General features: G+C 39.0%; 1 protein-coding gene across 3 annotated transcripts in view; it reads right to left on the bottom strand.

Annotated features, from left to right (window-relative positions):
• UBE2E2 (ubiquitin conjugating enzyme E2 E2) overlaps positions 1-27,193 on the bottom strand; it is a 217,412-nt gene that overhangs the window by 23,230 nt on the left and 166,989 nt on the right. For all 3 annotated transcript variants that reach the window (XM_080385085.1, XM_080385084.1, XM_080385083.1), the window contains 2 exons: positions 15,048-15,180; positions 801-948 (listed from right to left, as the gene is read on the bottom strand). In XM_080385085.1, coding sequence (XP_080241211.1) covers positions 801-948; positions 15,048-15,180 — 281 coding nt within the window. The remainder of the gene's footprint in view (positions 1-800; positions 949-15,047; positions 15,181-27,193) is intronic.

A 27,193-nucleotide genomic window follows, 5' to 3' on the forward strand; every position in this document is an offset into this window, starting at 1 on the left:
GAAAAGTTTTAAAGCAGGAAACGTAAAGGTTTAAAAACTAGATGGCAAATTAAAAAAAATAATATTGAAGTGTACAATAAAAAACAACCAGCAACAACCGTCACGACATGTACACAGATCACTTATTTTTCTTTACTGATTCTGTAGTAATTTCTATATACTGCATTTTCCAAGGCTACAGCCAGAATCATTCATTGGTAAACAGGGTAAAGAGAAAGTGGAAATTACAAATCTAGCGGTCAATGGCAGAAAACAAACCTATAAGAGCTGAGGGAAGAGGTTAAGTGCTGTGCTAGTTAATAAGAATGACAGCTTGCTTTGAATACTCATACTGACTGTCCAGGATATTGAATAAACCTCATTTAAATTAATTTTCATTACTTGTAGAGTCTGTGTTAGATATCTATCATTGTCAGTACTATTAATATTCTTTTCAGAGACCATATTATCAGCATATTTAAATGAAAGCTTTCCTTTTCAATATTTATTAACTCATTAATATTTCTTGGTACTAATATCCTGGTTGTAATATCCAAATTAGTGCCTACTACAAGGTATTTTCTACTGATTAAACTTTTTGAACTAGAAGATTTTTATTCTCAAGTACTAAAAATGTGCTTGAGCTCCTGAAATTGTGCTTGCTTTCTATACTATTTCTTAATTTAAATGAATGGCATCTAAAATTTACATTTTTGTCTTTTTTTAGTAGGTAGCAGTAAAACAGCATACTGACCAAGCCCTGGTAGCTGACCAAATACAAATTGTGAATGAGGGTGAACACAAAAGTTAATTGATCTTACCTGGGTTGCAGTCTGTGAGGAGGGAGCAGATGGAGAGGAGAACTTTAGAAATGGTTAACGCTGGACTCCAGTTGTCTTTTAAAATGTCCAGGCAGATGACGCCTTGGCTGTTAATGTTACAGTGGTAGATTCTTGTCCGAAACGTTACCTAGAAAAGACAGCGTGTCTAAGTACAAAGTGTTCAAGCCAACAATTAGGTGATTATTAAGCAATTAAAAAAATTATATGAACTAACATTCCGCTTTCCTGGTTGAAATAACAGTACTCTGCTACCGTCAGTGAAAGACTGGGCAAGATAGAGATATTCCTAAGAAAATAAAGAAAATAAAATCTTCCTCTTCCACCTGTGGCCAGCAGTGGAACTGTTTTGAGCAAGGTGACAATGGGACATGTTTCCTGAGCTTCCTCTTGCCTTGATCTCATCAATTTCATTATTTTTGCACGGGGCCAAAAAATGGTATTCCAGGCCCTGATATGAACATCCTTCATAACTCAGGCCCACAGCTATTTCAGGCTTTGAAGGAAGGCAGAAGAAGACAGAGTCTTATGCTGTCTTCATCTGTTCATTGTTTCACCCAATAGGTTAAGGTGGAAAAAAGTGGAGGCATCACATCAGTGACTCCTGGAAAAAGTGGAATATGTTTGAGAAGGGCTGCTCAAATAAAATGCTTTTATTTCCAAATTTTAAGTTACAGTTGCATCAGTAGAATTGCTTACACCTTATGTTGTTTTTTTTTTTTTTTTTCTGGAGTTGATTCTGAGGATTTCTGTATCCATTTTGCATTGTCTCCCAGGTGATCCTATATGTTACAAACCAAGGAAGAGATCATTTCTTTTAGCCTCAAACGATGTGCTTCTGCTTCAAGTTGAATATACAAGCCTTTTATTTTGAAGGAAGTTCAGCTATGAAAGTCCACTTCATAGCTCAGAATAAATACTGGGGCTACTGGGTAGCAAGGGACAATATAAAAAACCACCTCTTGGGAGACATCAAGGACTAATTTCTCCACCAGTTCTACCCCAATGACAAGTCAAACCAGATGGTTTTAATGACATGTTCATAACATCTAAAATTAAGATGTACAATGTCAGTGGTCTACCTAATCAGCAATAGCCCTGCCAACAGAGGGGCTGATTACACAGGAGACAACAAGCCCGGTCCATTTTATGTGATCTTCACATATGTCCAATATATATATGTCCAATACAATGTGATCTTCGCTAAACTTAGATCGTGCCAATAACTGGGAGTGCTCATGCACCATCCCTGCTCTACCACACAGATAAACCTGCTTCTGAAGAACAATGGAAACGGAGTGACAGGCATGCTCCTGTCCTGATTTTATTCAGTATCAGAAATCTCAATGATTTCAGTGGCACTGAGATGAGGCCACTTATCAGTAAGCAGAAGAGAGGATATAAGCGAAATAGCACTGCACCTCGCTTACTTCTATTAAAAATAAATAAATTCTTTAACACACTAAAAAATTCTGCCCCTTTGGATTAAATCAAGCAGCTTTGACAAAATAATGGAAAGAAAAGGTAGTAGATTTCTGGTATTAAAACGCTACATTCAACACAAAATAATTTCTCTTGTAAGTACTTTTCTGCATAAAACTGGGAAAGCACTTTCGGACACCACTGTCATGCACCAGTGAGTTCTGTAACAAAGATCCCAGCAAAGCTAGTTTATCAGTTTTTAAACACATCTATGTCTAAATGTATTGCCAATTAATATGATAATTTAATAGTTTGCCACTCCACACCCTACATATTTGTCGGCACTTTCCTTTTTTCCCCTTACAATTGTAGTTTTGCTTATTGTTTTCCAGCCTAAGTGCTTCGCTTCTGGGACTTTTATGAGAATTTAAAATATTTCTAGCACGAATGAGCTCAGTTCATCCACACACTATAGCCAGATGATCTATTCCCCCCGCCCCTTCAGCATTTGGAGTGAAGGAAGTCTTCTGCAAGATCAAGAAAATAGTATTTCGTGATAAAATTAAATGTTCATCTACAAAGGGAAGCTATTTTGAACGAGGAAGGTTGCAAGTACACCGAAGCGGTGAACTACCTTACACAAACTGCACGTCACAAGTGCCCGCCGAAGGAGCTGGTGTGGAGGAGCACGCTGTGAATTCTAGGTCAGCGCTCATTAAGTCCCCAGACAGATTAACTCCCGCCACTCTTACATTTGAGCTATAAGTGAATCAGGGAATGCTTCCTAGCACGATGGTTTATGACTCAGGCAAACACTTTAGTACCTGCTTAATTTTAAGTGTTGTGTGCTTACTGCTCAGTACACTGCTGGAACCAAGTTTTTGCGTAATTCTTTTTCCTGAACAAAGGTGCCTTCCTGTGCTTCCGTGATGAAAAATCTGGGGACTTTATTCAGTGCTATCTGAATACACCAAGTATTAAGATATATGTGGTCTCACCGAATGTGGGGGAAACACATTGAATCAATTGCACAGATTAAATTACACCCTCCAAATTATTTATAGACAGGTCAGTTGGAGCTTATAACCTGCTTAAGAGAAGGCCATCAATTTGAGCCTGTATTTTAGTGTATAACTGTTTTGCTGTCAGCTGAGAGGACAGACACATTGCCACATGTTCCCCTGCCTCGGTTGCTTTTGAAGCATTGAAGCAAGGACACTGGGAATTTGGCAGGATTCAGAGAGCCACTGGGATGAATGGGGGTAGTTCATGTCTTTCATAACCTGTTCAACACTTCATCGCCATCTTACTCTATCTGGTGGATAAATGTAGGTGGGACTACACCCGTTTGTAGTTGGAAGGCTATTTTTAGCAAATATTTAGACCTGAAATGTCGCATTTTTTCACTACGAGCATATCTGAAACCCGTGACACTGTGGTGCCCACTCACAAGATAAGGCTTGCTGCTTATCACTGACAAATATGTCACTGACTTGCCAAACATGCCAGTGCACTTTAAAATGCCTGCCTAAGTACACAGAGACATTTTAATGACAAAAACCATAAAAGTTTTCAGAATTTCAAAAGAAGCTGTATTAATGACAGTCTTAATGTGCTGGGACCTGTGGACCGACAGTGGCAGGTAGTGGTGTTCTTATCCCAAAGCCGCAGGGTACTACTGTGAGGACATAGTGCTTTCCTCAGCCAGGTATTGCCTCAGATTGCAACTAACATGGGAAAGGCTGATACGTAACTTTCTGGATTTTGTTTACCATACCCACATTTTAAAGTTATGCAGGATTGTTCCTATTATACGCGGTACAGAAAAACCAAGTGATAATACCATACCAGGGGAACTACATTTTCTTTATTACAGTCATATTTTTAACTTTGATGCTACTTAAATGGTTGCTATAAACGCTGCACTCTAATTCTATTTATCCCCTAATGAAAACACCTAAACCCATGCAGGGGCTTAAGGGAGTGTGTGGGTGTATAGGAGAAGTTATCATCAGACAATTGAAAGGTAGAGGAGTAATCTGTCCTTCTTTTCTTTTCTTTTTTTTTTTTTTTTTTTTTTTATAACAACTGTCCTTTATGGATTTACTCTCCTTGATTCTGCAATTTTAAGAGGGTATCTCATTTTTGTTGAATAAAAGTGCAGGTCAGAAAAATGTGAATTACAGGAAATAGGGAAAAATGCAACTACCTTCTGAAACCTGTAAGAGTACTATAAACAAGCTTTTGAAAGGTCATGATAAGGAATTTATATTCAATCAGTTTTGGAAGTAAACACTAATAAACTCATCTGGTTTTCTACTGCTGAATTCTGAACCCTTCTGAATACTGTAAAACAGAATTAAACAAATACCCCCCCCCCCCCCCCCCCTTTATATAGTCTCTAAGAAGAAAATGAGGTTATCTATTCAAAAGGAGGAGAAAAAATGATTAGAGAGAAAGGAAGTATATGCAAAGCTGTGGCTGGCTGTTCACTGAATAAGTTTTAGGACTGAATACAGACTGTTTATAAAACCTGTGAAAACTGAATTAAGATGGATTTCAGTTGAGTGATTGTAGGTTGTAGGAAAGATAAATCACTCCTGGATCTCAGAGTGACTTTGAATACCAGTTTTGCAGCATGAGGTAGTCCTAAAACCACTCACTATCTCTCTTTTGCCCTGAATGTTCCCATGTTAGGTCTAAACCCAAGGAGCCACTGTGGCATTGACATCCATGTATGTGACTTGCTTAACCTTCACTGTGAGATTCAGAGACAGGCACGTCAAAGCATCGCCGGTCTGCAAGGGCTGGTCCCACAAACACGTCTGACGCACTTTCAGACTCCACTGAATTCAGTCACAATTCTCTTCAAAAAGGTAGGAGAAAGAAACAATTATTTGGTTTTGCATATTAGCATGCAAAGGGTTACAGTGTGCACACAGGAATTGCTTTCTTCAGCCTGTTTGGGTTCAAACCCTCACCTGCTGTTCCTCATTCCTCCCACTGAAGCCTGATGACTGTGCAGGGAGAGATGAAAGATTCCCAGAGTCAACAGGAGAATAAACAAAACCAACCCTATTTTGCTCGGCCAACGCTGGAAGCAGGGCTGAGATCCCAGGGCTCTCATTCCCACCGTTTTGGAAAGTTCCTTTCAAGCTCTTTCATATCTTACAAGGGTGCATTCCCATGTGCCTGCCTGAGATGAAACTTCTGTCTTCCTCAACTGTTCCCCAGGAGTTCTGTTTTAATAAAACTGCAGTGGCAATACCTGAAGTGGAGAAGTTGTACTGCATACACAAAAGGTTATATATATATATATATTTTTTAAATGATGTCATTTATAATGATGTTCATGGGGCTCAGGAGGGATTAAATAGTTCCCATCTCAGTTTGTCAGGCTTTATGAGCAATAGATTTGTCTGCTCAAATAGAATAATAAAAACAAGATGAGACCTACACTCTTTAGTCATATTAGAAAAAATCCTTTAAAACAACCTAAATGAAAAATATCTGTAGCTCAGAGTGACACAATGTTCGTGCAATAACCTTCACATTAATTAGCATCCTTAAATTTCTTACAGAGTGCCCTTCATTTTATTTATACCCAGCACTGAGGCTGCCTTTCTAAGAGAGGGTGGTCCACCTCTGGTTTGTAACTACAGATTTGTAGCATGCACACGAACAATCATTGAGATACTTAAGGGATTATCACATAAAGTGCATAATAAATGACAGACTGAAGCTCACTATTAAAGAGCACAATATAAATATACACCAAGAAATGAACTTCAGCCAGTTTTTAAAAAACCCTGTCACACCTAATTTTAGTTGGTAAAGAATACCTAGAGTTTATTTTATCGAAGGAAAATATGTCATCTGCATTAGCAGGAAAAAAATTGCAATTACTTTTGCTTGATAGAATCCACATGAGTTAACCTTTAATATCACTGAAAATGAAACAGTATGCAGTATGAGTAATTATTCATTATATTCATAGTAATTACGAAGCTGAGTAACTACTCACACTGTCTCATTGGACAGACTGCTGCAGGAAAAAAAATACTAAGCACAGCAATACTAGGCTTCTACATTATACAAATACTTATTTTGCACACAGATTTACTAGCAGAAAAAGTAAAAAGGGACCTTGATGATCTTTGATGTACCTGAAAGGGCAAATAAAAAGTTATCCTAAACGGTACAAAGTTTTATGAAAATGAAGGAAGAGCAGGACAGAAGAAGGGCAATAGATTACCGTTCGGGTTAAGGACATTGACAACAGAAACAACACTGTAAGGTGCAAAGCATCAAAAGCTTTCTCTGACAAAGTCAATATGAATTTTTATAAAATGATTTTCATTTAATCAGCATAATCTTTCTTACACTTAGTAATTCCATATGGAAAGTCAGCAATAAAATCCTGTTATAGAGAGTAAAATTTTTAAAGTTGTATTGGTCATTTAACTTTTATAAAATAAATCCTCCCTTTCACAGTTGAAAGCATGCAGGCCGTATTGTTGTACGTGCACACCTCTCTAAGTTCGCAAAAGTGCTCCTTCATGTTCGCTTTAATGCAGTTCAACTCTTCTCACCTAAATGTGAGCAAGCCTAGCACACAGCAACATTTTTATTCTACATAAAAAAAATTGTATATCACCATGTGACAGGCAGTACCTGGTGTTTCACTGTTCTTCCTAATTCTGTTACGCTTCTGTAAGAAGGGAGCTCATGGATGTGCTCAGGGAACTGAGGCAGTGGCAGGCACAGGGCTGCCGGTCGGTGGGACATGTGGGCAGGCTACGACAGGCACTTCAAGTGCTAAACTTTATTCTAAGAAACCTTGGCTATTTCTTTCTCACCCAGTTTTAACAGTCTTTGGGTATTTAGGCGATGCCTACATAAATTCTAGGCAGAGTGATGTCAAACCCATAGTTTTCTGTCCTAACCAGTTCATCTGCTCTTATTCTATAGTAATGATGTACATAAAATTCTTGCTCTCACATAAGTATATATATCTCTATGTGTGTAAAAGAAGACAAGAAAGAACATGGATATATGATGTATTTTTAGATCATGTGGATTTTATGCAGTAGTAAAACATGCCTGATATGGCAGAATTATGTAGTTTCTGAAACATCCAATAGACGTCACAAGTCCTGTCTTGAAAATATATTTGGCAAGCATAATGCAAACCACTGCTGTGAGGCAGAAGATATTCCCCATAAGATACCTCTACAGGCCCTTTTGAAGAACTTCGTGTACTGGGTATGTATAGGAAATGGGAAGAAATGATGAACCACCTAAATTTTGGAGAGGGAAACCAGGAAAAGTTTAGTTGGATAGAGCCGATTTCATCAAGACTAAATAAATCAATGCAAATTACCGATCTAAATTATATTGAAAACAGACTGAAAAAGAAGGCTGTTCATTAGAAGAAATGGCAATTCAATCTGGCAATAACTAGAAGAAATATCAGACAACTGAATTCAAAGGAAATCTCTGAGACTTACATGGTATTGCCCTATCAAATGTGACCTTTACCTTTATTTGCAGTAAAATGTAGTTATTGATCGTTTCCTCAGCCTAACATATTTCTGCTTGCATCTCTGTCCGCTTTACATCTCTGTGATTCTTTCATGTTGAGAGCCATTAAAGTTTCTCAAGGAGCTGCCTGGGTATGACCTGTCCCAAGCCCTGCACCGCTGCATGCTGCTCTATAGGTTCAGTGTTACCTGAACATATGGGACCTATGGGATGAACCAAGTTTCACTGCAGGTGGTGCAAGGATGGGAATGGCATGCTGCAGTTCACGTGTCTGGGAAGAGCTGCTCCAAGAAGAGCAGGACTGGGGCTGATGCTGCTAGCTCTGGCAACGGTCTGCTGGTGGTAGGTTGTCCATTTCTCCCTATGCTCCCGTGCACCCGATTTCTGCCTGCAGCCACCCAAAATCTTTGCTTGCTGGGAAAGCCTGCCAACTCCATTTATTGTCATGGATGAAGGATCCACGGGCTGCTTTCAGCAAGACGTAAATAGCAAAGCCAGGCAGGAACAAGGGAGCGTGGAGGCACAGCAAAGGGGCCGTGGGAGGCAGCGGTGTGGGAATGTGCCAGGCGAGGGACCACCAGGCAGTCAGGAAGAGGAGGATGGGGAGGGCAGGAGGCAGCCAAGAAAAGCTGTGGGCAGCACAGCATGGCACTGAGAGCTAACGTGATGTGACAGAGGCTATGAGAGAAGTATGACCAGCCAAATGAATGTAAGGGATAACAGTGACAGGAGACTATTGCATCTGAAGGCTGGTCATGTGCTGGTGATACCTGGGACAGGGGCAAGAGAAGGCAGAACCTTGCCTGCACCAAGGTTGCAGAGATGGTAAACAGCGATGATCAAACAGGCTGTACTGAAGGTTATTCCGAGTCCGAGAGCTTCAAATGTGAATTGTGTTAAGAGCTATATATGCAAGTTAAAGTGTGGGTCTGCCTTGTAAGGTTCATTATAACAATTTAGGTTAGAAATACCAAGGAATGCTTATTTTTTCTCATCTACTTTTGTAAGCACAGTTTTTCTATTACGCTGCAGATAAAAGTGTCCTTAACAGCCAATCACATATAAAGTAAGCATGAAAAAGTGGAGTAGAAGCCAGGAACAGAAAGAACTTCCCCTCATAGATGAGGCTGAATTTATGAAACAGGTAGAAAGTTTCTGTCACAGGAGAAGGATTTCACTTAATGATATTTAGTGCACAAAGATTAGTGCTACATGACAATTGCACATAAAAATTTAAAGAGATGTTTAACGTTGCCATTAAGCCCGGATTCTATAGACACTGTGCACTGTATTTACAGAGGAAAAAGACCCTCCCTGCAGTCCAACAGTTGATTTAAAACAGTTAAGGTTTCAAATGCTGAGAATAATTTTTCAATCAGTCGATAGACATAGGAGATTTACAAGGAGGAAATAGAGTTTTCTGTTATTTTAATTTTGATTTAGAGATGATTTAGCATATTGCAGCTTTCAAGTCCTGCAAACCATTTTTCAGTCAGTTGAGATTAAAGTCCCTAGCAAGATTAATTGTAGAGTTGGGATTAAGAGATTTTATAAATCACTCAAATTCAAAAATAAAGCTAGCAGAGTGCTAGGATAATGATAGATATATACATATTGTATCAGCTACAGCTAAATTGAATTGACACTGTAATAGACTGAACGCAGTCAAATATGAGAGCAGAAGTTATTAATAAAGATTATTCTTGATAAAAATGCAGACACCACCGCAGTGACAATTCCTGGGGGGAAAGTTCTCTTGAAGAGCATTCATTTTTCTACAAACACCTGTATGAAAGACTCTGGTGTGGTTCCCTGATTGGTCAAGGCTTTCTGCCTCACGAGGACAGTATGCAGGATAATTAAATTATTGCCCTTCCTTCAATAACTATAGTGTACATAATGATGCAGTGTTAATAATTTGTTGTGATGGCTAAACTTTACAGATCTCAGATCAAAAGGTTGCATACTTGGGAATTCACCAATTTCTTATGTGGACTGAGGACAGAAACTGAGCTGAAATTCTTTCTGTCGGATCAGGCTGACTAAAATATGTGATAACCCCTGTTCATACACACGTGTGTGTGTATATATACACATGTACACCCACAGATACACCCCTCACACACAAGAGACATGTAGTTATGCGTAGCTATATATCCCATTCAATACCCCAAAGAAAGAGACAACAAAAGAGAGAACTTTCCTTTGTTAAAGCCAAGGGGCGAACTGTCTGAACCCACTAAGGATGAAAGGAAGATAGTTAGCAGGAAAAAGAAATCTCAAAGGTATTATAAAAAAAGGTTGAGGAGTCATTAAGGCCCTGGAGAAATGTAAGGTTATTCCCTTGGCAGGCCATCTAAGTATTTTTAGTTATTTATTTAAGTGGCTGCTCTGAACAGGGCATAGCTTTCTCTGTTCTTCAGCCCACTGCACTACAAGGGAGATACTGTATTTTTGGGCTGAAGCAAAACCTCACCTTGTGACCAAGACTGAAGCCTCAGCAGCATCTGGCCTTTAGCAGAAGGTGAGATAATGTCCACATCTATGCCTCGCTTTGTCTGTTCCATACCTTCCTCCTGTCTGGCATCTCATAAACCCAACACGATACTTAGGATGCAGCTGAAAAGAGAACGGTGATTCCGCAGGCTGCCTGCTTTCTTGCTGACTCAGCCAACTGGGTGCTCAGCTAATTTCTGCAGTGCTGCAGAAACTTCCTTGCAGTGGAGGTGAGGAAATATTTTTCATTGATGGGACCCTCCCAGAAAGCCAAAGTTAATTTGTCAGTTCTCAGATGAGCTGTTCTAAAAATCGTGTTTTCTGGTTGTAGAGATAAATCGGAGTTAGGCTGGGATGGCCCTCTATCACTCCTACTCAGTCTGCATCAGTCACACATAGATAAACTTTTTTGGGGGTTTACTCCTTGGCACGAAGGTGCTGCAGTTGTGAGTGATGCCAAATGTCGTTGCTTTAAAAGGAAAGCAAAGCTGAAAAGGTCAGTGACCTCTGGCTCCAAAAATACGGAGTTCAGTTTCAAGGCATGAGCCAAAGCTGAAAGACTGAAATAGACTGACTGACTTCAAAGGGAGAAAAAAAGAGCATCATGAGAGCAAATTACACTCTGACTTACCACATGGTATATTCTGTTTTGGTGAAGAATAACTTAATTTGATATGATGCTTATGGCTTAACTTTTGAGAGACACTGACAAGTTAAGGAGAGACAAAAAGAAAACCTCGGACCTGGAGGGGAAAGACTTGTTGGTGCAGACTGGAAGGGAAACCTGACGGCAGTGATGCATTGCTATACAAAACTAGGAAAGTGAACTGGACCACAAAAGATAATTAGAGGATGTAAAGAATAGAGATAAGGCTTTGAAATCTTAAGAGGATGTGATGTTGAAGGCTACAAAGGTGTAAAAAATGAAGAAATACATAAAAATTTAAGTTTTGGGTAGACACTTTCTATTTCAACAAAACCTGAATGAATGAGTGATTCACTTTCTTTTACGTGATAAAGACAAGTGGGAAAGCAGGTTAACTATCTAGAAGAACAAGTGAAAATTATACATTTGTTAAACACCCCCCCAAATATAGGCCAAACATGTTTTCTTCATGTGCAATTATGCTCTCAGATGTTTAATTTTATTTTAAATAATCTTTTCCAATATGCAGCAGGGTGCCCAATGATCAGAGTAGGCATCAATGGTTTATAGAAGGAATCTGGATCCTTCAGAAAATACGGAGAACTTTGTATAATCCAAACCAAACAATGGTTACACCACAAATGTATAATAAATAATAACAATAAAACCAATAATAATAATTATAATAATAATAATAATAAATCCAGATTCCACCTTCAATATATTTTTCTTATTTTAAAAATTATTTTACCCTTCCCAACATCCATGTGCATCATGCACATGCACAATAACAGAGTGCACAGCATCTGAGAATAGATAAGGAAAAGGGATTGTGGAAATCTTTCAGCAGATTTTAATACACTTTGGATTAGGCCCTTTAACAGTAACTATGTTATGTGACATGGATATTTGCCTTTGGAACTTCAGCCTGGGTCAAGTAATTTCATCTGGGAAATACAGTTTCTGTTTCTTCCCAGGTCTTCTGTGGTCACATTTTTGGAAGATCAATTTTGACAGTACTCATTTAAATGTTTCCTTACTTCATAGTAGAAGAGGGATAAAAATGGCCCACAGAAATCTCAGGAGTAATGTATGAATTCAATCACAGTGAGAAATGTGAATTAGACCCTTTCTGCTATGTACTTACAGGGACGTAATCTTGCCAACACTCAGGAATACATTTTATGTCTTTCTCAGTACATTCCACAGTCTTGTACTTTATCTCTAGATTTTTTAAGATGATTGAGCCATAAGAAGTGGGACTATACTTAGAAAAAATATCTAAGTTGATCTATTCCCATAATCCTAGGACCTATGATTTTGAGAATAGCACCAAATATCACAAATCATGCAGTGAAGGAGAAGAGATGTCAACACACAGTGACACAGATAGCACTGTACCACGAGGCCATATGTTACGTTCCATGCACTCACTACCTCCCTTTTACTAGAAATAAGTGTGTGGAGAACATATTTAACCACCCTTTCCCAACGATGCTGACTGGCAGCAGCTACCTTATGACAAGCAGTCATCTTCCCACGCTGCTTTATACAAGGGATTTTTCAAACTATTTTACCTATGAATCAGTTTGATAGGGTCTGGAAAACAGGTGTAATGAAACAGCAACAGGTTGAGAGATCCTACAACCTAGGATCCTACAAATCCTGTCATTTACAACAGTGGCTGAAGTGAATAGAATAAGAATGCACGTGTACAAAGTATGCTAGCGACATAGTTCCATCTGACGTTGTCCCCTCTGCACATGTACTCATTACCTTCTTACAGATAACAGTGTCCTTCATCATAAATACTGGCCTTTTAGTAATACAATATGGCAACATCAACTCTCTCATCCTGTATCAAGCAGTAAATTTTCATATAATTTATATGCACATGCTTCTTACAATGACAACTGGCATTGAGATGAAGGCAGACTAAAAAATCTATTACAAAGCAGGACAAGAACCACCTCTTTGCTTGGTATTTCATTAATAAGCAATGCACAGCTGCATTACTCGTGACTCAAAATAATACAGCTGCCAAGCACAACTGAGTGTGGACTGAAAAAGTCTTTACCTCATGGTGAAACAGCAAACTGGACCTTCACCTTCTGTTTTAAAAGGATGCCTATTGCATATATTGCCTCAAGACTCAACAGATTCAACAGAGAATGACAAAAGATATCCCTCCAGCTTGTCTTTCAGATCTAGTTCTTTACGTATTAGGTTTGGATCTCAGAGAACTTCAAGCTCTATTTTATACTCAGTAAATCCATTTAGTGGATATGCCAATATCCCCCAACTAATATAATTTTAATTTGCTGGGGGACTGAATGTAACACTTACGTTTTGGCTACTGCAAACAGATTAAGCCCAGGAAAGAAGCAAACAAAAGAGGACTGTTAACACAGACCTTGCACAGCAAGTCAGAAGTCTGGACTGGCCTGGAGTGGGAGGGAGGCAGGGAGAACAAGGCATTGCCCCAGCTCAGTGTGCTCAAAGCTTTAACTAACTGAAGGAGAAGTTAAAGTTTCAAATTCTTTTATGAAGTTCCATTTTTTTTTTCTCCATGGTGTAATCACAGTTACCTAAATCAGAAAATGTGCAGTCAGCAAGGTGTACAACTCCTGTAAGACTTGTCAGTGACCTCAAAGCTTCCCTAAATTGGAACACTAGAAGTGCGAAACAAAGTTAGACAATTTCTAATACTGTTATACTGACCCATCTTTAGGTCACTGGCTAGAAAGTCCAATTTACAGAATGCCAAGTACTTTGAATTCACATCTCATCCTTTTTTAATTTTTTTTCCTGATAATATCCATGCTAGCTACTATAAACATAACCACTGTGGCATTAAAATTCCGTTTATAACCATTTCTCTTTCAATAGTGTACTCACAGTAATCAAATAGAAACCAGATACTCTCTCTTTTAATGCAACACCCTTCTATTACAGACCAATGTGGCAGATCAACTTTTTCACAAATGTGTCAAAAAGAAGGTAAATACTTTTGCTCCCATAGCTCCTCCTGGGAAGATGTTCCAAAGCCTCACTCTCCACACTGGCAAGGTAAACAACTGACTTCTTTTCACTTTGTTTCATAAAAGCAGGCCCATCAATTTATTTGACTCCATTAACAGCCCTGTGGTGTAAATTTTCCCAGCTTCTGTTCCTCTTAGTGAACATGTGTATTAAGAATTGTACTCAAGTCTTCCAGATAAGGTCGTACAAGTGTTTTGTGTATGATATTGGTAATTCCTTATCTGATGCATCTTAGGAGTGTATTTGCCTTTTTTATAGATGCATTAGATGAGTGGTTTGTAATAATCCTGTGATCACCCAATAAACCCCCATTTTGACATCTTCCCTCAGCAATTACTACTACTGGTTATCGATCACATTCTACTACTACATTTCACTCCATTTCTGTTTTTCCAGTCTTCATAATCACTAGATTTTTCCTGTTTGACATTCCGAGCCTACCTGAACAAGGTAATGGTCTACCACCTTCATGTTATCAATACAGTTCTATGTTTGTGGTTAGTGTTGTTATCCATAACATTAGAAAATTAATCCATATGGAATTCTGTAAATCTCTGTCTTTCACTCCAGTTTCTTGCCTTTGCTGCTGTATTTCCATATTCTTCTAGAAAACTGATGCAAAGCAATTACTTATAACTTTTTGAACAATAGCGTACCTTGCACCTGCAGAGGTAATGTATATGGGCTAGTGCAAAAGGTGCGTATTTTTGTCAGGCTGCCACAGACCCCTGGTGAATGGTGTAGGTAAACTGGGAAGATTATGTATCTTCAGTTGCTTATAAAGGGTGCAACTCAAATATAATTGCTTTCATCTAAGAAAAAAATCCAAATCAAACAAAGTACTGTTGGAAATTATGCAACCATTTGCTAAACAAATCCACAACCATCCAGCCATACTGGCAACATACAGGCAAATTTTAGGCAGTTACTTGAAATCTTTCCATCAAAATGCTCAGTTTAAACAGTCACTATTGCCTTGGAGGCTTTATGTTTCATCCTAAAATGATATACCAACACATACATGAAAAAAAATCACAAGGAGAGGACTCCTATCAAACTTATAATATCCTCCTACTAACCTTAGGTGGTTTAAAAGGATAGTCCGGTGAAAAGGTAATGTCAAGGAAGAAAACTCCACCTTCATATACAGACCCTGGAGGCCCCAGTATAGTTGACCTCCATTCATAAATGTTGTCTCCTTTGGGTCCAGCACTAAAATAGAAAACAAAAATACAATAACCACATACAATCAAGAATATACTCCATCAGTCATACTCTACCAGTAGCACTGCTGGTTTTGCGATAACACTACAAATCAAAATTGCATATTACATTCATTAAGTTAGTCCTGGGTAAAACATCTAACTGGTGTCCTGTGACACTTTTGGTGAAGTAATATATTCAGTTAGGAAGAATTATTAAAATCACATTATAAATTATTCAAATAAGCACAGAAAAATTTCTGACTGCCTTCTCTCAAATACTTTAGTGGGCAGATGTGAAGTATTTACAGTGCAAGGATACAGGGACTTACTTTGCTGAGATGTCTTGTCACTGTCTTGCCTCACAAGCCATGCTATTTTCACCTACCTCCTCATCCACCTACCTCATCAGTCAGTTGCAGTATAATTACACATATTATTATACAGCACAGACTGTACTAAAGACTGAGCAGGGCACAAATGACCTTGCAGCTGCACTTTCTAAGTTACTAACCTAAGGTCTCCAGTCACCAGTACAGAAGGCTGCTTTACTCTGCAATCATTACCGTATCTTAAAAATATTATAAACAGGAAGCGGGTTAAACTCTTGGATTATGTTAATTCAAAGCCCCCGTTTAAAAATACAGCACTGAAACAGTATTTAAAATGTACAAAACATAATCCTTACGTGCAACAAGAAAAATCTCTCACCCACATGGTCAATTTCTGAAAAAATAAAATTAAAGCCTAATAAAAGTTCTTGGGCATGACTCTTCCACAAGCCAACACAGCCTCCTTTCATACAACATAATGCTTGCCCATAGAAATACATACTTTACTCAGGGTGGCCTCTTAAGGAATATGAAGGCTTCCTTTTGGTTCACAGCCTGCTGATACCAGTCACTGATACAGGTTGTGAATTTCAATTAGGATCAGTTGGGACGGTGGCTTCTAAATATCTGATGAATATGTTTCAGAGGAAGGCAGTGCTGGTAGATATTTCAAATAAGTGACGTGGTATTGTCTTAAGGCATTTCTTGTGATACAATTCTTGCTACGTTTGCAATAAAGATTTCCACAGCGTGCAGGGGTTTGTGAAATAACCCTGTGTGTAGAACAGATGAAAGTTCTTGGCTATGCTCCATGCCTCACAGTGTACCCAAGGCATACAATTATTATACGACATCATGTCATGTTCACTGCTCAACTATTCATTTTGTTCATTGAAAGTTAATAAAACCCTCTTTCACCTGAAATTCCTTGGGCCCTCTTCATTAAAACTTCTGGCTGCATGATTCCCTGCATACAACTGCGTGACTTAGTACTGTGAAGTGTACTTCATTAGTCGTGGTACCTACATCAATTTTCTATAATAGCTGTTAATGCTTCCTGGCTTTCTAAACTATGCGCTTTCCTAACAAAAATGGGTTAGAGATACTATAACATTATGGAACATTCATTTTCTATCAGCCATAGTAACAAAACTAGCAATTGTTTTAAAGATAAAATCTGGCTTTTTAGAGTGTCACAACAGCAGAAGTGTTGCCATCCATATTTCACAGTGTCGATAATACATCAGGTTGCTAGCTGCCAAACAAATTTAATTTACCCAGTTCTCAGTTTGCATTAACCTTTGAATAATAAAGCACAGCTGAGACTGCTGTAAAAAACAAACCAGTGAATGAATAATTAAAAACACCTCCACTGCCTTTAGAAAGACCAATCCTGAGTCAACAGGGAAGGTTTAATTGTGACTGAACTAGGCATTAAGGGGCTAATTGAACTCTTTATAAGCCCAAACAAATGTGGTCCTACATCAGTACTATGGTATACAAGGTTCACAGAAAGTAAAACTCTAAAAAAAAAAAAAAAAGATCAGGCAATTAGTTCAACTAGAAAAGGCAAGAAGCAGGGGCAGTCTAAATCTTACATGAGAAAAAGCTCATAATACATGAAGGAAATCCTTTCCCATTTTCTGCAGAAAAACAGATTCTAATATTTGGAGGAGCAATGACTCAGTTGATGCCAGCAGGTTAAAATGGAAGCGATATAAATGTCGGTCCCAGAGAAGTGGTTGGAAACGGCAAGTAACAAAAGCAAGCCCTGTCTTTTTTAGACCTCATTTAGCCAAGAGGGGATGGTTGGGCCCTTCTGGGGCTTGAGCAAGGCTCACTTTTGATCAGAACCCTGTCTGATAGTGGCATTTTTGTAATGTATATTATTCTTATTTGTTTTGCCTATTTATTTAATTGCATTAACATTTGAAATGAGCAGTCATTAATTAGAATAGTTGGAAAATGCTCCATCTGCCAGTTGAACTGTTTCGGCACGTCCAGCTACAAGCCCAGCCTGATCACATTCTGAGGATGCTGATTAACATTAATTGAAGGTTTTCTTTGGAAATGAGAGATGAAGCTTTATTAAGTATTATTATTAATTTGAAGAATAACTTGAATTGTATAAAGCGTGGGAAGACTGCTGTTACTGATGTTGCCTGTTAAGAGTGCTTGCTGGCAGCAAGGCTGTTCAGCCGATGTAAAATAGCGATCCATGTGCACAGGCAGCCGCTGGTATTAAGGGCAACAGCGTGCACAAGCATGATGTTTTTTCACTTGCACATTAATAATACAAAAAGTTTGACAGGTGTATTATCTTTGTTTTGCTTCTTTCCTAATTGTTAAGCCTTTTATTTATCCACACTATTGGCAACCAGAGCGACGACTCATCAGGCTTCACCAGAGAAAATTCCCATATGTGCAAGACCTCAGCCAAAGCCTTATTCTATAAGGTTTATAATGCAAGAGGATTTAATTGCCCTTCTCTCTACATGGATATCTGCCCAGCACACTGAAGCCCAAATGTTTTACATTCAGTATGATTTATATTCCAGCTCTATTAATGTTACTGGCAACCAAACCACAGATCTCAAAGAAAGGAAGCCAAACATCTCAGTGCCTGAAGTTCTGTTATCTTTGGAAGGACAGATTCAGATGTGCACCCGCTCAGCGAAGGGCAGACTAAATCTGCCTTGAACTCAACTGACCCAGGGCCAGAGCATACACACGCTGCCTGCTACTAACCTACTGCTAAATCACTCCGTTTCAGGGGAAAAATAACAGTGGCTGTGGCAGCTCCAGGTGGAAGTGGCTGAACTATTAAGGATAAAGTGGTCAGGAGAAGGCCAGGTCTGCTGTCAGACCAGCAAAGCAGCCTCCCAGTTTGAGCCATGATGCTGAAACCCTAGAGTGACTCTGCAGGATGAGGCAACCGAGGGGCTCAGCAAGAAGCACGTGGTGTGACTGCAGCTGGTACTCCCCATGCTTCCAGTGTTAGCTCTCAGGTAGAATTTGTAACATCGGACTGAGAAAGTACAGTTGCAGATAAGGGCCATGGACACTTGAAGTTATCAGTGGTTTGTCGGGAGCTAGCCCTCTGCTGTTATTATTCCCGACACGCCACAGAATACTGCACTTCACCTGCTGGGGAGGCTTTGCTTTCTGGAAGAGCTGGGGTAGGTGGACATGGAGCCAGCCTTCTTCCTCTTCCAGAATGACATCAATAAGGGTGTATGAAATTCAGGACATAGGAGTCAAAAATATGTAAAATGGTCTCCATTTTATTCCACTCTCCTTCGCCTCTCCTTATATATTTTAGTTTTGCCACTGCTTCCCACATACGTACTTGCAGGTGAAATGTATGCTCATCAGTCACAGTTAGCAGCAAAATACTTTAAAAGCTACTATAACTGGATTAATTTTGCTTTAAATATGCCTAAATGCACTGAGTATTTTCTATTCCCTCAACATGTTTTAGGCAGGCAGCCACTTGAAAGTAGTGCTGCTAAAAACTGCTTGTCCAGTACAATGCCTCATAAACACCGAACTTTCCCTGCACTTAGAATATCCTAAAATAATAATTTCAAAATAATGTTTTAGGAGAGTTGTATGGAAACAGCAGCATCTATGAGACATACCAGATGAAAACCTGTCTGGAGAAGTTATGAAAGTACAGGTGACTTCTAGTTTAATCAGAGCTGTTGTTTGTACAGAAATTTACTCCATTTCTAGGGAATGACTACAAAAAGTGAAAATACAGAAGGTAAAAAAAATATCAGTATCTCCCTTGCGTACCAAGTATTCATATGGAATAAATTAGTCAAAATAATGTTATTATTTTCTAATCTAACTTATATTTCTTGATGAGGGTCACATGCTTCACCAGCATCTATAACTGGAGGTAGCATAACGTCCTGGTGTGTTTCTGCTGATGTGGAAAATGAGGACTAGTTTAGTGTCTTCCCTTCCATTCTTGGTCTCTGAAACTTTATGGCATCCACTTTTAAAGTGTAACTGTACTCTTTAATACAAGGAAAACGCAAGCCTGTGGCACAAACCAAAGTAGTAAGAAAAGGACTTGTAACTTAAATTACTGTCTAGATCTGACACATGAATGGTGTGTGGGGGAAAGCGATCAGGCCAAGTAAAACAGGAAAGTGAGATGGTCAGGCGGCCTTCCCATTCCACAGGACTCAAAGAAATGGAAAGATTCCTCTGGACTGGGTGAGTTTAAATTAATTTTTATCCTCTTCCTTTATAACAGGATAGAATAAAGCAGGACCAGGATATTATACTAATTTTGTCATGAACTCACTTTCCATGGCATTGTCTATGGCAATTCATACTTATTACCGCATTGTCTAGCCTGAATTGGTTTAGCACACAGAAACACACATCAGAACTGGGGTTCCTCTGCCCTACATGCAGTCCCTCTCAACTATCTTCAGAAACTTGACAGCAGAAAGAAGAGGGTAACCTCAAGTCTCTTCCACTTCCCTTCCTTTTACTACACGGAGCTTTGACTTTACTGTTGAAGAGAGTTCCTTCTGAAGGGAGAAGCTCACCGCAGAATCACCGCCGTGTGTAAGCATTAAAACAGCTTGTTGCAATCCTACTTCTTGCACATCTCACAGTTATGCTGGAGCAGATCCTGCACTTAGCTGCCCTCCATGAATGCTTCTGGGAAGCCACCTGCCCAGAGGGCAAAGTGGATACAAAAGTATTGGAAGATTGGCAAAATGGTTCAAGATCACAGCAGGTGAGAGAAGAGGATGGACATGACAGAACAGAAGCTTGCAGATTCAGCTTTCATAGATACATATTTCAAGATACATCTCTTGATAAGCCCACAGAAAGCCTCATTAAAATAAAACCCATATATACCTTTGCTCTCTGTTTTGAACGTGGTGCCAATACTGAAACTGGTCCTAAGCAAAAGCATTGCTTTGGTCTGTACCGCAGCTCCGGTCCATCCCCGAGCTTGCGGGCAGCCACAAGACCAGCACTGGGGCTGTGCTGGCAAAACGGTTGCTGAATAATCTTGGTCTGGGAAGAAGACCCACCTGCACACCCAGCCCAGCCCCATTCAACAAAATGCAAAAATAGTGCCATTGAGAAGCACTGGCATCAAAGCCCTGTGAGCCACTGCTGTGTGTCTTTGGCTTTGGACTAGACAGTGCCAGCAGCACCGGTTATCTGTTTAATTTCATCTGCTCTTCCCCCAGTTCTCTCTCATCTCCATTCTGGAAGCCCACCTGATCCACCACCTCTCAAGCCTTCACCCTTTCTCTTCCCTTGTTACCGACAACTCTTCTTTGCAGAATCTGTATTTTCTATTTTCTGCTGGGGGGTGGTTTCTTTCCCACCCCCTCTCTGTATGGTGATAATTCATTGCTCCATGATGGTGGACCCTTACTCCCTTCAGGTACATGCAGATCCCCCTCCCCCTCCATCCTCTTTCTTTTTCTCTCATCAACAGTGATCGGCACATCCTGCTATTTTTCATTTTTCTCCAGAAAGGAGGAGGGGGCGGAAAATGGTGCAGGGGGATTTTATTATGGTACAGCAGTCACTCATTTTGTTTCTTCCCTTCCCTGTTGCGCTTCTTCTGCAATGTAGAAAATGAAGAGCAAGCAGAGCGGATGCTGCAGCAACAGTGGCATAGGGAAGGGAAAGGGAGTCACAGCTGCCTACCCAGATGCTACAGTGATATCAGTAGGTACTTTTATAAATGTATGTAATAAACAGTTGCCACAGCAGCCAAAGGAATACATTTCTACAAAACAAAAACAAAGAGATTGCAGAGAGCACTGAGACTGCCTGTGGCAATGGGCACAGTTGTATGGTTAATAACACCTCTGCTATGAATAAAATTAGCAGGCTAGTCTCTAAGCAGTAAAATTGAAGAACAATTAAAGAAATAAACTTCAGAATTAGAGATAAGTGCTTACTTCGGCTGTAATATTGATGACTTAAACTGTCATCAAGAAATAACACCCCCCCCCCCAAATTTGTACCTTTAGAATGCATAACCTTTTCTTAATTTCTTTTTTCCTGAAAATCTGCTGATCATCTGAGAAGATGCTCATGTTTCTTATTAGTTATAATCTAGACCAAACCTAGAAATTTTTCAGCATTAAATTTGAGGCCCAAGAGATCTGAATTACTCTAAGAAAATTAGTAATACACATACGTTTTTAAAGAGTTGTTCATTTCACTTTAACTAGATGCTATATATGTAGTGAAAAAGCTTGGCTTTCCGTGATCTAACACTCAAATTTGAGTCTATTCTAGATCCAGTATTTTTTGTCACCTTGCAATATTACTGGGAATTTATGCCTCACATATGTTGGAATAGCAACCTAATTAGATGAGGTAAGCATGATTTTTTAGTAGGTATCTCTCATTAGACTTAATTTTTCATAATGGAAACTGAGGGTGAAATGACTGGGTCACTAGTCACTCAGAAAGGCTTTGGCAGAAAGAGGAACTTCAGACAAACCCCTTACAACACTTAGTTTCCATTACAGAGAGAGAATTCAGCTGAAAAATTTGGATCAGACTTTCTTTCAGTTTGTCCAGTTTTCTGATTGAGAACATCTTTCCATAAGAAACTTAAAAAAAAAAAAAAAAAAGTACTTTTAGGCAAGCAGTAAGAGAAGGAGGATATTAAGACATTTTTCTAACTCATGCTACAATTCCTTCAAAGTGGTTATATCCTGCTTTTAGCAAGTGCTTTTTATTGAAGCCAGTTACCATTTTCATCTACACTTTGGAACCAATATGCTTGTGGCAAATGCGATTGGAAGAATATCTAGGAAAACTGATCCCAATGAGCTGTCAAAGGAGCAGTAATGTATTACAGGATAAACCTAAATACTGCTTCACGTGCTTATTGAGAGCACTTGTATACAGTCCGGTATGGCATTTTTTCATTGTCAGTCTTCTCTGGTTTTAGGAAGGTGTCTCTAGAGGTCCTTTTATCACCCAAAGCGAGATGGCAGTTTAACTTTGGGCCTTCCTGCCACTTTATTTCTTGCAACAAACCCCCACCACACCAGGTCAGTGTGCTGGAAAGTCTGCTACGAGGCAAATCCTTTTCTCCTTGAGATTAACTTTCTCTGCCTTCCTGTCACTGGAGCCATTACAAATTATTGGCTGAAGCTGTGTTGTGTTTAAAATGAGTTAAGTTTTGGCCACAGTAAAAATAACAAACAGATTAAGACGAAGTGAATATCACTTTGTTGACTTTATTATTCACTTCTAAATAATACCACTAAAAATTATTAAAAGTATCCTAGCACTTTAGCAGACTGTTATTATTCAAAGAGCACTTGGATGCTTTTATTCTCTAAAGTCCTGTCTTCAGAGCATTCCTGAGATAGAAACCATAATGAAGAAAACCGCTTCTTAATGCACAGAATAGTTATTTATATTATAGTATCTACAGCAATTTATTCATTGCAAACACCATTACACAGTGTATGATCACAGCATGCTGAGTATTCACAATGAGATTTTAAAAATGGCAATTTTGTTAAGTATTCTCCACTTTGTTCAGCTGAACAAAATTACATAAAACCCTTCACAGAAGGCTTTCCTTGTTCAGCACTGGAAACACTCATTTGCCTCCTATTACACATCTATAGGCTTAATTCCCTTTTGCCACATCTTTTGTTTCTTTTTCTTTACAAGCAGTACCACTAACTGTAGTTCCAGCTCTTCTATGCCACCAGAAATAGACTGTGTAGTTTAAATAAGATAAAATATCTATAAGCCTGATTTGCCTCTATGGTAAATCATATCAAGCATGATTTGTAGCCACATTTTAGCAAAAGAGAAAAAGAAGGAATGAGAAACACTACAAAAGAATGAACAGACTGTCCTGGGACCTTCTATTATGGCCTCCAACCTTGCAGCTTGCCAAGTGATATTATTTTCATGTTACTCCTAATCTGCTTTTCCTTGAGTTTTTTTTTCTTTCCCAGGATTACCATTTACTTTTCAAAATGAAACTACTTTTTAATTTCACAACATTTCTCCTTATGCACAACAGCTGTAATTTACCATTCTGTCTTTCCTAAGTTAAACAGAAAACATGCCACACAACAGTGGGGTGGCACTATATTTTAAGATTTTAAATCTAATTTCAAAGGATGAGGTTACTGAGTGCAGACAGATAACACAGAAACCCCATAGCAGCTGGAAGATTTAAGAGGTGCAGTTGGGAAGCAAGCATTCTTTAAAGGAGCACTGACTTCAGTTCCTGTGGAAACCTCAGATTCAACACAAGAGAGAGAGGTAGACAGGGCTAAAGCAGACCAGCTCAAACAGACTAGAAAGACCTGCCATGAAAGGGTGCAATATACTGAAATATATAGATCTGAAATCCATTTGATATGTTGGTTTGATCACTTATAAAAAAAATACTCCAAACTCCTGCACTTCATCAGAAATAATGAAAAATGAAAAAAAAAAAAAAAATCATGCACAATGGATTAGCGATGAATGGATCAGCTGAACTTCAATTAACGTCCCCTTCACTTTCTGATGATAGACTTCTGGTTTCATGTAAGAAATTTTTTTAAGTCTTACCCAGAAAAGATCTCTACAGTATCTAAGAAACGTTAGTGTGAAGCTATTCTGCAATAGTCAGCCATTTCAGTAATTGAGAATGATTTACACAGGATTATTTCTAATATATGTACACACACATTTTCTGATTATTACGAATACTGTAAGCAAGGCAGTAATGTTTTTCAATGACTGCATATTCTCTGTTCCTCAGAAAAGTGCTTTTCTGTATAACCACTAGTCATTGTATCGTTCCCTTACTCGGAAACTATTTATTCAACTGCCTGTAAAGAGGTTTGATTTGCTCAAGACTGTCATCTTTAATAATCCTGTCTACAAAGCAGTTGTATAAACAGGAGCCTGGAAATTTGGAGACCTTATGCAACAAGAATTATTTAGTAGCATTTTTTCTGAAGGGGCCCCATTCTGAGATTTCCTTTTGTGACATTTTGGAGACTACAGTTTATATACATAAGCTGCTTGTAAAACTGTCCCAAAATATTCATGAGGGAAAGCAATGAGAAGAAAATTTAAAGAAGTCAGTATTTACAGAGGGATATCTCAAACATAAAATACAGCTGTGTAATCAACAAGCCTGCTCTTCTGTCCATTCTGTAAACAGAGGAACGGGCCCGAATAAAGACTCCCCTCATTTCAGCGAGAGATTCACACATGCTTACACATGAAATGCTTGCTTACACAAGGAACAACTCTATATTATGGCACAGATTAACTAACATGATGTTAAACACATTATAAAACAAGTCATTTCCTCCTGAGTAAACAAGCCTATAAAGCCAACAGGCACAGAAAAAAGGAAATTTGATTCTGAAATCCATATACTTCAAAAGCAGATACCTTTTATTTAGTCAATTTAGTTAAGAGGCTGCCTTATTTCTCCAGATCTCTGGTAAGTAGAAGAAAACACACTTGGAAATTGCGGGCAAACGGACGCATTTTCACAACCTTTTTTCTTCATTTGAAATTATTCTCGTACTTCAAATATGGAGACCAGCCATAGGTCCAAAGTGAAAGAAACATTAAAATGTCTCACTTTTTGATTGAGACTGATTGTCCCTATTGCAGGCCCTGTTCTGACTTATCAAAAGAAAACACCATTTATAGGCAAATTTCTTTGCCATGTGTGTGAGGACTGAACAGTTTATACCACTTGACCGACTAGTCAAAGTAAACAGGGATTCTGCAGATTTTGGGGAGTATTTACATGAGACTGGGACCTGGTAACGTGGCTTCTTCCACTTCAGGAGAATATTGTTAGGACCTCTTCTCTGGCATGGGGGACTTAGCTGGATCCAGAAAATAAAATATATGCAAAATTTCTCATTTTTCTATCAGCATAATTTTCTCCTAGGATCTTTTGGGAGAGACTCTGGGGCTGAGGTTAGGAAGGACTTATGCAGGACCGAGCTTTCTGTTCTGAGGTTGCTGGAAATCCTCTCCAAGTCAGACCTGGAGTTACGAAGTGAACTTACTAAAACAGTCCCAGAAACCGGTTATCCCGCAGACTTCACTGTTAGAATGCAGTTGGTCCAATGTGGTTTTCAGTAAAGGTGAGCTTATTTGGGACAACTGAGGCTACGTTCTTCTCAGTACACAGCCCTCCACTGTGCTCCTAGGATCAGGAATCCTGACTAGAAAACCCTTCCCTATAAATGGCTTAGTTTCATCCCTTGCTTTATTCAAAAGAATTAGGATGGAAAGTGGTCCTGGGAAGGATGATGGCAAAACTGGTTCAAGAAAAGGAGACTTGCTTGTAATCTGAAAGGCATAATGAAAGCATATGGCTGGAAGAAGAAGTCCTCAGCCTCTGTTCTCAGGACGGGAAGGCAAACAACAGGTATGCAGGTACTTGCTCGTGAAAGTGGTCTTCACCTTAGAGCTGGAGAATTCAGAGCTCTTTAAAATCCCTCTCAAGGTTTCAAGTGACACTTCCACTGCTGTAGGCCTCACACATGATCTACTCCAGAAATCTTGCCTTGTCTAATGATGAACCAACATTTCTAATTAGTAAGGGCGAACCAGCATTCTAATCTCTAAATCGTAATCAATAACTATGTCACAGAAGAATTAAACTTCACATATATAAGACCTGCTTTTTACAACCACAGCGTATGTTCCCTACATCAAGATATAATACCAACAACAGTTGAAATTGCCATTATAATTTCCTTGGCAACAACAACTTGGAATCCTTACTCATACAGATGTTTTTTGCATGATAAAAATCACATTTGTGTTATTTTCTTTCCCATTTTCAGTTCCAGCTCAGCCACAGTGCTACCTTCTCTCATCATTGTTTATTCTGTAAGATTACCAGTTGCGTGCATTAAGTGACAAACGACTCTTTGAGTCAGAGGTACCACCACCAGGAGAACCACGGAACACTACACTAAGTCATACTGAAACTCACAACACAAAACTAATATGTAGCTTAAACTATGAACACTAGAGTTATGTTACTTACCTTTATCACGTGTTACCACTTATCTTTATTATCCTAATCACGACTGTTTAAGCCTTGTGTATTCAAAGCAGGCAGCTGGAGCAAATGGCTATGAGCTACAAAAGCGTTCATCTTATGGTCTCTGGTTCGGTGCTAGTCTTGATAGCTTCTGTTCATATTGTTCATACTTGGAGGCTCTTCGGTAGTCTGCATCTAATTAGTAGGTTTTTTACAAATCCATTTCTTAGCAGGCAGATGTCCCAAGTCATAAGAATATCACTGCTCTGACTGCGGCCTTGCTGGCAATGCTGACTGGATGGAGGAGGAGATACTCTTTGGCTGCTGCATATGCTACCTCTTGGTTGAGACCCTGACGATGCTGTAGGAGCACATGCAGACAGCTGCCTGACTTTATCTGTTAGTCACAGGTTAATTAGGAAGGTATCTGTACTAATTGCTGTAACGATCAGTTAAGGACTCTTCACAAACACCATATTTGGTGTAGTAGTTTTAACAGAAAAAAGTCCTGCCTTTTTACTAATGCAGAGGGAAGGCAAGGCGGAGGTATTTAAAGCCATATTACTGTTCAGTATCTTGAATATGATCAAACCCAGCAGTAGCTCACCTGTATTGCTTGTGATAATTTAGCA

The sequence above is a fragment of the Falco punctatus genome (genome assembly GCF_963210335.1).
Source record: "Falco punctatus genome assembly, chromosome: 4".
NCBI lineage: Eukaryota > Metazoa > Chordata > Aves > Falconiformes > Falconidae > Falco > Falco punctatus.